Source organism: Triplophysa rosa, linkage group LG19, assembly GCF_024868665.1.
Source record: "Triplophysa rosa linkage group LG19, Trosa_1v2, whole genome shotgun sequence".
NCBI classification, from domain to species: Eukaryota; Metazoa; Chordata; class Actinopteri; order Cypriniformes; family Nemacheilidae; genus Triplophysa; species Triplophysa rosa.
In genome coordinates, this window is record NC_079908.1 from 14070455 (window position 1) to 14083024 (window position 12570).

General features: G+C 39.2%; 1 protein-coding gene across 2 annotated transcripts in view; it reads right to left on the reverse strand.

Annotated features, from left to right (window-relative positions):
- Window positions 1-12182, reverse strand: part of tnksa (tankyrase, TRF1-interacting ankyrin-related ADP-ribose polymerase a) — a 90442-nt gene extending 78260 nt beyond the window's left edge. For both annotated transcript variants that reach the window (XM_057359502.1, XM_057359501.1), the window contains exons 1-2: window positions 11693-12182; window positions 10473-10697 (exon numbers count right to left, since the gene is read on the reverse strand). In XM_057359502.1, coding sequence (XP_057215485.1) covers window positions 10473-10697; window positions 11693-12164 — 697 coding nt within the window. In that variant the 5' untranslated portion in view covers window positions 12165-12182. The remainder of the gene's footprint in view (window positions 1-10472; window positions 10698-11692) is intronic.
- Window positions 12183-12570: the final 388 nt, after the last annotated feature.

Sequence of the window (12570 nt, forward strand, 5' to 3'; positions counted from 1 at the left end):
GCTCGCGCTGCTGACTGGGAGAGCTTGCCTCGGCATGGCGCGGACACAAACACGCATCGCTCGCCAGCGCGCCAAGAGCAGCAGCGAAAACAGCCCGCTCGAGAAAACACACACTGCAGTGAGACGGGAGGAAGAAGCCCATGTTATTGAAAGAGTCAGACTCCGGGCGTGTGACAGGAACTCAGGTGTATGAGTGGAATATCAAGGCATGTTTTCTGATCCTTCCCCCTTTTTCTCTCCCAACAGCCCCCCAAGAGAAACAAACGGAGAGAAAAAGCCGTCCGCTGGCGCTTCTTTGTAGAGCCAAGTACAACGCGGCACCTAGAGCGAGCGGCGTCTATCAGCTGTCTCCTCTCTCTCTCGCTCTTTCTCTCTCTACAACAACGTTCGCATGTACACAGGCTAACAGGCGTCCCCCTCCCTCTGCTCACCCTGTCTATTCTGCTAACCTCCTCAGAAATACTTACAATCTCTCCCTCTCTCTCTCTCTGATTCAACACTCACTACTTTCACTCCATACAAATCTGTGGCTTCAGTGGGCTTGAGAGGCAAATACAAAGACTCCCTGCAGAACACACAAACATTTATTTGTGGTATGTGAAAATCGATTTATTATAAAAATCAGTAAGCAGCCTGAAACTGCTGTGTAAAACGACTTTGTGTGGGGTTCACCTGGCTCTGATCTGATGTGGTTTTACATAAAAGATGTTTTAAAGATAGTATAACAATTGTCAACTTGACAGACTGTTTGTGGTAGACTCACTGTTGACGCAGGACATTCACAAAGGCAGGACACCTGAAGCGTGAAATAACACACCGGCTAAAGAAACCTGGCTTCATGGTTGTAGCCAAAGTGCTGTAAAGAGGATTTGCTTAGACTTAAAACTTCTCCAAAAGGGTTGAAAAGTGGATATACAGTCTAACAGCTATAGTTATGGCTGCACAATAACAGGTAAATGATCACTTACGATTAATCATCGCAAACAATAATCATGACTAATAATCGAGACCAATAACCGTGATCAATAATTGCGACTAATAATCACAACTAATAATCGCGACTAATAATAATTTTACACATTTTTACACTTTAGACCTATCATCTATACACACTCTTCCCCAAAAATGAACACTGTCTAACCATACTATCATAATGTTTGCGCTAATCAATTGTGGGAGGCAGAAATGATCAAAATTGCAATTAAAATACAATTAGCCTAATCGTTCAGCCAATTACAGCAACAGCACTAAACATAAAAAACTGGAATATTAGAATAAAAAACCTATATCAACTAGTTTTCCTCACTACACGATGACACCAAAGCTCATGCATTGCAAGAAAGCAATACTTCACATTGGCACTTCGTGAAAGTCTTGCTTGTGAGAGTTTTGTTTGTATTTTTTGCAAAAACTGCTGAAAAAAGTAAAGAAGGGCTCTTACGTTGGACGAGTATGATCGTGTTCCAGCTGCTATGGCGGTGACTCATAGGTCATCCATTTCTCATCAGAAAGAGTTTCTGACAAGCTTGAAACCCTCGTGAAATACACCACTGCATCAAGGGAGGCCTCTGATTTTGATGCAGAACAACAAGGGCTGAGGAAAAAGGTTTATTTGAAAGATAAAGCTACCCTCAGACCTCACAAGCAAATTAATATGCACTAAAGGCCCTTCAGGCATCACATTTGCATACACTGGTGTCATGACAGGACTCGAGTGCCGGGTGCAGAGGGACGGGGGTTTTATGGGCACGGAGGGTTGGACGTGTCGGAAACGTGATGGTGTGATTAAAATGCATTGCAGTACTTATGAAAACTTGCCCATCCATCAGGCGACAGGCACGGAGGATGCAACACGATGACTAATGACGCCTGAATCTGTATGGATGTAGCAGACGTGTTTTAAAGGACAAAGCATAATGTACATTTTAAGAGGTGACTCTATAAAACCACAACACATTACAGCAACCAAATTTTCAAAAACAAAAAATACCCACAAGTGGCATACTGGATGATCACTGTGACCCATCCCTGCTCTGAATACATAGTGAAATGCCATTTTATGCCACAAAACAAAGCTTTTCAACAGGTTCCGAGACCTACAGTTGGTCATAGGGACCCTCTGAACAAACAACAAAAGCCGTGCGCGAATAATTGGCGGTCTGAGTGTGATCAGAACAGTAAGGTAATTACAGTCGAACGTCGAGGGGGGATTAACCGAGACCCCGAGAGAGAACACGGGCACTCGGGTTAATGCATAACCACGTGCATAGCCCTGCCGCTCCCCCAGCATTCAGAGAGGTCTGGATAAACAAACCGGCGCTCATTAAATTTCTCAACATACTTCCACAACAGTGAAAATGCCCATTAGTGCTCAGTGAAATCATTAGCAATTTGATAAACCCAAATGCGAAGGGAAAAAAGACTTTAGGGGTTTGCAAACGCGCACAATCTAAGAATAAAGGTGCAATGCCGCAAATAAAACACGCTGGATTATAAGAGACGACAATTATGGTTCAAGGCTTAGACGTCGAAGATCAAACTCCTGCTCATCCGGTAGGAATCTGGAGTGGGGTGGAGAAATTCAAAAATAAAAACATGCTTTGCTATTATCGTCATCTATCTTTTAAGACAGGAATGACAGCAAACAACCTTTAATTCCAAATGGCCCCCTGCAGCTTTGAGCTGATGGGCACAAAAATAATGACTAGAGAGCAGGAGAAATTGTAATTAGCAGAGGAGACGCTGATTATTTATTCATTATGATCAAAGGGTGGAGGTCACAACACCTGTTGGAGTGCGAAAAAGCAGAGAAGCTGACACAAGAGACTGGTTTTTGAAATGCAGAGACAAAAACAAGTGCTGTTTATCATTTGAAGCAAAAAGCAGGGAGTCTTTTAATAAGACAAAAAGCTGATTTTTGCATTATGTTTTTATCACCAACAAATAATAAACAAACCTCTTGCAGTCCATTAAAAGTCGATTGGTGTTTTGGGGATTACAGTGGAATGGCAATTCATAGAAGAATCAATAACAGCATGAATTACCAACTAGGGCTATGCAAAAATATCGATACATGCAGAGGTGTGGACTCGAGTCACATGACTTGGACTCGAGTCAGACTCGAGTCATGAATTTGATGACTTTTGACTCGACTTGACAAAATGTAAAGAGACTTGCAACTCGACTTGGACTTTAACATCAGTAACTCGTGACTTCACTTGGACTTGAGCCTTTTGACTTGAAAAGACTTGCTACTTTCCCCAAAACCCAAAGATTAAAAAGTATGTTGACGTGGACCGCTCTATCTCTCTCTCTGTGTTTATGTGCATCTGTGTGTGTGTGCTGTCGGCACAACATCCAATCAATTTAGATCCACGTTGTTTTGATCCGACAGTATCCATCCAATCAAATTGCAGGACAACCAATGAAGAAGAACTGTCAAACAACGCGCCAGTTGGCAAAAATGATACCAAAGATAGTTTCGTTCAGGGTATAAAAACTACGAGGTGGTCAACAAAAAACGAACTGCAATATGCAAAACATACGGGTCGAAGATTACAGATGGAGACGCAACAACTTCTAACTTCGTTCGACATTTGAAGTTGCACAAAGAACGGTAAGTTTTGAATGACGCTAACGTTAGCTTATCGGCTAAGTAACTTTGGTAGCTGCATAGTCAAATCAATGAGACTGTAAACTCACTGTTAACGTTACATTTCAAACACGTTAAAAGGATCCCTGGGTATATAGCGATGTATGGCTTAATATATGAACAATGGCATTGACTTTATAATTGTGAAATTAAAAAAAACAGTGTAACTGTCACAGTATTCATAAACTTTGAAAAAATATTTTTACTAGGAGGCCGCTATTTTTTGCGTCAGAATCCGTGATGTCAAATGGTTGCGACCTAAACCTGTTCTCTTTCGCAACAGCGAAGCACACACGTTTTCCATATGTAACAGTAAAATATGACACGTAAAACATAAGATCAGATATACAAACACACAGGGACAGTAGGTGGCGGTATGTCCTCTTGACACAAGCCAGCCATAAAAGAAGGCGTTCAGTATTAAGACGTCTGTTCAAGGTGAGCGTGCATTAAATCATAGCTTTAAACTACCGCCTTTGAGACATTTAAGACTATTTAAGACATCAGCATCCACCGTAATCGTATACTTTATACATTATGAGAATATAGTGATAAACACAATAATAATGCTTGCGTTTTGGTTATTTATTCAATGCGGTATGCAGTTATATATTATTTATAGTTTGGCTGCCTAGCTGTGCTTGCAACCAGTTTACGTCATCGAAAAAGAACATGGCGGTAGGGCTGTGCAATTAATCGAAAATTAATTGTAATCGTCAATTTTGGCTTCAACAATTACAAAAACAAAATAATCGAGGTAAAACGATTATTGTGCCACATTCCATTTTGCAAGGATCCTCTCTTTTCTCGTGGTATAAATCCACAGCGCACCCCCTTCTTTTACAGTGGTTCAGCTGTGCTATTTCTTTACATTTATTTTTCAATTGAATTCACAGTTTAAAAGCAAAGTTATTTATTTTCTATGTTGTTTTAAAAGTTAATGAGTAATCGTGTTAAATAATCGGGATCTCAATATTGGCCAAAATAATCGTGATTATGTTTTTTGTCATAATCGAGCAGCCCTACATGGCGGCCTCCTTAGGTTAAAATGATTATTACATTTAGGGTTTTTTTTAAGAACTGAAAATATTTGATGTGTTTCTAACGACAAATGCTAGTAGTGTAAGGCTATTACAACGCATTAAGCCATACATCTCTCTATACACCGGGTTCGCTTTAAAGGGACTCGAAAGGACTCTAAACTCAAACTGTAGGACTTGGGACTTGACTTGGGACTTGTCTGTCTTGACTTGGGACTTGTCTGTCTTGACTTGGGACTTGACTCGGGACTTGTCTGTCTTGACTTGGGACTTGACTCGGGACTTGAGGGCAAAGACTTGAGACTTACTTGTGACTTGCAATACAATGACTTGGTCCCACCTCTGGATACATGTAACTATCGCAATATTTTTTTTTCGATAGTGTATCGATAGTGATACCTCTACTATCTATATATTTTTTTAAATCATGTCATATACATACGGCCAAAAGTAAGTGGAAGCGAGCATGGCGAAAAAAATAAGAACGCTTGGAGCTCTCAGAGCTGATGTAATATCGATAGTAGAGGTATCACTATCGATACACTATCGAAAAAAAAATATTGCGATAGTTACATGTATCCAGATGGGACCAAGTCATTGTATTGCAAGTCACAAGTAAGTCTCAAGTCTTTGCCCTCAAGTCCCGAGTCAAGTCCAAGTCAAGACAGACAAGTCCCGAGTCAAGTCCCAAGTCAAGACCGACAAGTCTCAAGTCAAGTCCCAAGTCCTACAGTTTGAGTTTCGAGTCCTTTCGAGTCCCTTTAAAGGGAACCCGGTGTATAAAGAGATGTATGGCTTAATGCGTTGTAATAGCCTTACACTACTAGCATTTGTCGTTAGAAACACATCAAATATTTTCAGTTCTTAAAAAAAACCCTAAATGTAATACTCATTTTAACCTAAGGAGGCCCCATGTAGGCTGCGATTATGACAAAAACATAATCACGATTATTTTGGCAATATTGAGATCCGATATTTAACACGATTACTCATACTTTTAAACAACATAGAAAATAAAAAACTTTCTTTTAAACTGTGAATTCATGAAAAATAAATGTAAAGAAATAGCAAAGCTGAACCCTGTAAAGAAAGGGGGTGCGCTGTGGATTTATACCACAGAAAAGAGAGATCCTTGCAAAATGGAATGTGGCAAATAATCGTTTTACCTCATTATTTTGTTTTTGTAATTGTTGAAGGCAAAATTGACGATTACATTAATTTTCGATTAATTGACAGCCCTACGCCATTTCTTTTTCGATGACGTAAACTGGTTGCAAGCACAGCTAGGCAAGCCAACTATAAAAATATATATAACTGCATACCGCATTGAATAAATAACCAAACCGCAAGCATTATTATTGTGTTTATCAGTATATTCTCATAATGTATAAAGTATACGATTATGGTGGATGCTGATGTCCTAAATAGTCTTAAATGTCTCAAAGGCGGTAGTTTAAAGCTATGATTTAATGCACGCTCACCTTGAACAGACGTCTAATACTGAACGCGTTCTTCTTTTATGGCTGGCTTGTGTCAAGAGGACATAACCACCTACTGTCCCTGTGTGTTTGTATATCTGATCTTATGTTTTACGTTTCATATTTTACTGTTTATATAGTGATAGAAACGTAAAACGTTGTGCTTCGCTGTTGCGAAAGAGAACAGGTTTAGGTCGCAACCATTTGACATCACGGATTCTGACGCAAAAAATAGCGGCCTCCTAGTAAAATATTTTTTCAAAGTTTATGAATACTGTGACAGTTACACTGTTTTTTTATTTCACAATTATAAAGTCATGCCATTGTTCATATATTAAGCCATACATCGCTCTATACCCAGGGATCCTTTTAACGTGTTTGCAATGTAACGTTAACAGTGAGTTTACGTCTCATTGATTTAACTATGCAGCTAGCAAAGTTACTTAGCCGATAACTAACGTTAGCGTTATTCAAAAATTACCTTCTTTGTGCAACTTCAAATGTCGAACGAAGTTAGAAGTTGTTGCGTCTCCATCTTTAATCTTCGACCCGATGTTTTGCATATTGCAGTTCGTTTTTTGTTGACCACCTCGTAGTTTTTATACCGAAGAAACTATCTTTGGATCATTTTTGCCAACTGGCGCGTTGTTTGACAGTTCTTCTTCATTGGTTGTCCTGCAATTTGATTGGATGGATACTGTCGGATCAAACAACGTGGATCTAAATTGATTGATGTTGTGCCGACAGCACACACACACAGATGCACATAAACACAGAGAGAGATAGAGCGGTCCACGTCAACATACTTTTTAATCTTTGGGTTTTGGGGAAAGTAGCAAGTTTTTCAAGTCAAAAGGCTCAAGTCCAAGTGAAGTCACAGTTACTGATGTTAAAGTCCAAGTCGAGTTGCAAGTCTCTTTACATTTTGTCAAGTCGAGTCAAAAGTCATCAAATTCATGACTCGAGTCTGACTCGAGTCCAAGTCATGTGACTGAGTCCACACCCTCTATCATTATCATTGCACAGCCCTAGTTGGTAATTCATGCTGTTATTGATTCTTCTATGAATTGCCATTCCACTGTAATCCCCAAAACACCAATCGACTTTTAATGGACTGCAAGAGGTTTGTTTATTATTTGTTGGTGATAAAAACATAATGCAAAAATCAGCTTTTTGTCTTATTAAAAGACTCCCTGCTTTTTGCTTCAAATGATAAACAGCACTTGTTTTTGTCTCTGCATTTCAAAAACCAGTCTCTTGTGTCAGCTTCTCTGCTTTTTCGCACTCCAACAGGTGTTGTGACCTCCACCCTTTGATCATAATGAATAAATAATCAGCGTCTCCTCTGCTAATTACAATTTCTCCTGCTCTCTAGTCATTATTTTTGTGCCCATCAGCTCAAAGCTGCAGGGGGCCATTTGGAATTAAANATTTTTTTAAATCATGTCATATACATACGGCCAAAAGTAAGTGGAAGCGAGCATGGCGAAAAAAATAAGAACGCTTGGAGCTCTCAGAGCTGATGTGTGGGTGTGCTTTGGTCTTCAAAATAAGTTATGGAGTAATTAGTTATATAAAATAATGCTGTTTGTAGGCTTCGCAAGTCATGACACAAGTCACTTGGCTTCTGCAGTGCATTAGACAAAATGTTTATTAAGAAAAGTAACAATGACATTTATTGTGCTTTCATGGATTTGACACCAGCGCATTTACAGCACGGATGAACCAGAGGTTTTATACTGCCCATGTTCATTGTTTTAACTTTAATGCACCACAACAGCCAAGTGACTTGCGTGAGCCACCTTATTCCCCTGTGCTACCCACTTGAGGGGCGCAATCCAGTTTGTGAACCCAAACCTCTGATCTAAAGGTCCATGCATCGCACATCATGGCCACTCTGTTGTGGTAAGGGATGTTTTTACACTTATCCTTACAGAAAACTCCCGGTGGTGCACAGCATGTTGTATTTCTAGCTCTACTTTTTACATTTTCTATTTAAAGTATTGCAATATATCGCAAATGTGTATCGTATCAAAATACATAGCAATATATTGTATCGTGGCCCATCTATCGTGATATGCATCGTATCGGGAGGCACTTGCCAATACACAGCCTATTACCAATTTATTGGCTAGTCAGCTCAACCAGAACATCAAGATGAAATGGCTGTTCTTGGATTAGTCAGAAAGACACAACAAGTAAACAAAATGCAGACTTATTAAACTATGGGTTGATGACTTGGATTATTATAGGTGCCCGCATGGAATCCTTATACCAGCACAATTCAACCAACAGTTGTTAAAGTTCAACACATCCAGATAGTCTTATGTTTATTTTGTCTGGACAAATGGGCTGGTAGGTAGCGCACATGTCCCAACACGCTCAGTGACGCTAGAGACATTTGCGTTCTCTAAATAAACATAGGCAAAAACTTTTTAGATACCATAAGGTGTGTATTACTCTCAGCTCTGTTGGTAACACTTTACAATGATGTATTTGTTAACATTAGTAAACGCATTAACTAACATGAACTAACAATGAGCTTTTCATTGTTTTCAATTAGTTTTTCCGCATGTATTAATCCTTACTCATGTTAATCAATGTCAATACATTTATTTATGGTAGTTCATGGTGAATTAACTAATGTTAACAGATACAATGTTTGACTATAAAATGTACTAATAAATACTGAAATTAACATGAACTAAGATTAATGAATGATGTACAAGTACTATTCGTTGTTGGTTCATGTCAGCAAATGCATTAAGTAATTGTAAACAAATACAAATTTCAGACTCAATGTGCAATGGGCTTTACCGCTCCATTTAACATTTTTACCCGTGAAATAAATCAATAACACAGAATCTGATTAAATGTATAAAAATATTCATTGTGGGCATACTTGATACCATTAAATGGTGACAGAATAAAACATTGCCCATAATAAATACTACAAATTGTCTGAGGGCCGATGTCATTAATCGAATCATTCACAAGGTGAGTAAAAAGGAAAAGCCGAATGTGTCAATATTTTCTGTCTGAAGTTAAAAATCCATAAAACACAGCTTCAGGTTACGGCACATCCAAACATCCTAATAAAGCCGAATGATTCTGTAGGTCTTTTAGTTTCGGACTATGAAAGACCAACCAAGCCGAGGATTAAGAACAATTAGGGCATCAACCAGAGATGATGATAACAATTGAAAATTTAAATAGAAGTTGCCAAGTACGCATTAAGGCAATTGATAACATCAACAAAGACTGAATAGTTTCCATTCAGTCCTACCTGTATCAACATATCTTTAAAACGTGATGAACTCAATTTAATAGACTTTACTCTTCACAAGTCTTAAAGATTTCAAGGAAAGATACAACTTAACCTTGTTTTATAACGCTGGGCCCTTCAGATTGATCTACAAAATGTAACTTCTACAAAGAATGACTCAACCAAAAGCTCCCCAAAATGAGTTCATACTAAACTTTTTTGGCAAACAAGAAAAAAGATATAAGGCAGAGAAGATTTACTTCAATCTTTCTCAGATTGAAAAAAGATGCGAAATTACATACACGTCTTCAGGCATTTGAATTCTCCCTGAGATAATTCTTATCTCCTAGTGTTTAAATTCAATTTTCACTACTTTAATTGGATTATGCTAAAATTGTAGAGAGTGGGCACTCTCTACACTCTCTCTCTGAGAAGTAGACTACTTTTGGAGCGATGCAAAGGAACACATAAGGATTTAAAATGAAAAGAAAACATCTCTGTAAGACAACTTCAAATAACCTTTTCATTTAAAGAACAAAACAAGGGATAAATCTCTGGCCCAATTACCAAATACAGAGGGGGAAGGAGATTATTCCGTGATCCGTATACTGAAACATTTGACGTCACTCCATCCTATGCTATTGGCTCCCTTCGCCCCTAAAATGCCATGTTAAATTTCTCATGAATACCAAGCAGTAAAGATCAGATTAATGGCTTAGCGCTGTGTAATAGCGTCAGTCACCGCAGCTAATCAAGAAGAATGCCACATGATTAACCCTTATTGAGAACCTCTCCTCGGGCAAAACACAGGAAAAATTAAAGTCGTACATCTTCAGAATTCCCTAAAGCGAAATTGTACCATTCATCTCCTCAATCTACAGAGCTGACGAGTTCACTAACTAAATCCACAATGGTCCACCCACATCCATCCACATCTTAACTTCGGTAAACATGTCTGAGGTTAAACAAGCGAACTTTTTTTTTAAATCCCTGTCAGTCAAAGATTTATACAGCATTTACAGAAAAGAGGAACTTACCGATGCAAACGTCTATTTTACACTTGATGGCAGCTTCATGGAGCGGAGTGTAATTCCAGTTGTCTCTGGAGTTTGGATCGGCCCCCTGACAAAGCAGCAAACTGACCACCTCGGCGTGACCGAAGGAACAGGCGTTGTGCAACGGAATCAAACCTCCATCGTCTCGCGCATGCACATTCGCCCCCGTCTGCAGAAGATGCTCCACAACATCTTTCCTTCCAAAACCTGTGAGTTATACAAAGAGAAATATTCATATTTTTATGGTTGCAAGATATACAACACGCATATCGGTCACATGTAGTAAGAAAATCATTTTACGCACAGTTCTTTCCATTAACAGTCAGATCATATCTATGATTTTGGCTATGATAACAAGAACCTGTTTCAACAGTAAGAACGAACTATTTGACATTTGTCAAGAAGTTTCATATTTGTTTACACGAGTTACAGTACATACACAATACATAACTGCCTTAAAAAGGACAAATGACTTTAAGTAGTTACAAAGTTGCTTCTAGCTATATAAACAATTTGTTTTCGATAGTATAGTGATTGTAAAAATCTCTGTTACTTTCTACATTATCACCTTATGATAATAATATTCAAGATCTATTCATGATGATTATTTTATAAACATATGTAATAAAATCCAAGTTCCTATAAAAAAAAACACAATAATGTTAGTAATTTGTATGTGTTTATTAAGCACCAAGCAATACGACGATATATTTAAAAGCTTTCTTTTACAGCTGTCGAGTTTAACAATGGACACGCGAGGCTCCCGTTTCAGTTTACAGAACTATTATGTCAAAGTACGCATTTATTTCAGACATTCGAGTACAAACAGTCACTTTAATCATGCTTTTTGTACTATTTTTGATTATATGTCAGTCTATTTCAGTTCTTTTAATCCGCACGATGAACTTTATTCTCTTTCGGACACAGCACCAAACGAAACAAACACAAGCAGCCCGATATATACTGTATATACAGCCTTGGATTAGTTATTAACTTCTAAACCTTAACGATAACGTTACATATTTGTCCTACTGGCCAAATTCTATCGTTATAACCCTTGTCCCAATTGTCCTAAAACCCCCTTTAGCCCCGATGTACTGAGTTTATCCAGCGAGCTTTAAGGTAACGTTAACCGTCTGTCTCTTTCTGGCCGCTTTCCAGGTCGAGATTGATCGCAAACATATAACTTATCTAGTATTTACCTGCAGCGAAGTGAAGCGGGGTGGACTTGCGACCGGCCATGTCCTTCGCGTTTACATTGACCGAATCCACAAGTTTTTTTACCCGGGACACGTCCCCATTCCTGCAGGCCTCAAACAGCTCCCTAAAAGCCCCACTCGTCCCGCAGCCGCTGCCTCCAGGACTGGCACTACCGGAGTCGGGAGTGGATCCCGCACTACTGCCCCCGCCGGTGGTAGATGAGCTAGTGCTGCTGGGGCTAGTGGTGGTGCTGCTGCTGCTGCTGCTGCTGGTGGTGGTGCTAAGGAGCGGAGCGGAGGTTTCGGGAGTGATCTCCGGGTCCCCGAGACTCTCCGGCTCAGCACCGGCAGCAGATCTGCCAGTGTCCGGGGGTGATTCGGGGGGCGTATGAGGACTAGATCCCGGTCTCGGAGGCGATGATAAGTTTTGTTGTTGTTGCTGCTGCTGCTGGGAAGTGCGACGAGACGTCGCCATTTTCGCACACAGATCCCCCTCTGGCAGCAAAAATAGTCGGGGAGAACTTCCGGGAAGTGTCAGAGTAAAACTTCCGGTTTCAAAGATAACGATATATGAAAATGATAGAATTTTGCTGTGATTTGTGCTTAGTACAACATTTACCATGGCAACAGCAGGTTCTGCTAATAGCCACCAATGTTATAAAAACGGAATAAAACTAACTTTTAAACATGTTTTAATGATATAATTGAATTGTATGCTTAATGTGTTAATTTGTTAGTTTAGAAACTATGGTATTTGATGCAGAAAATGTTGTCATTCTTGCTATAAACCGATAGAAAAACCTCAGAAATATAGATTTAGTGGTTATTATAGGAAATACATTGTTTTAATGGAAAATATAATGATCTATATGGATCTTTGT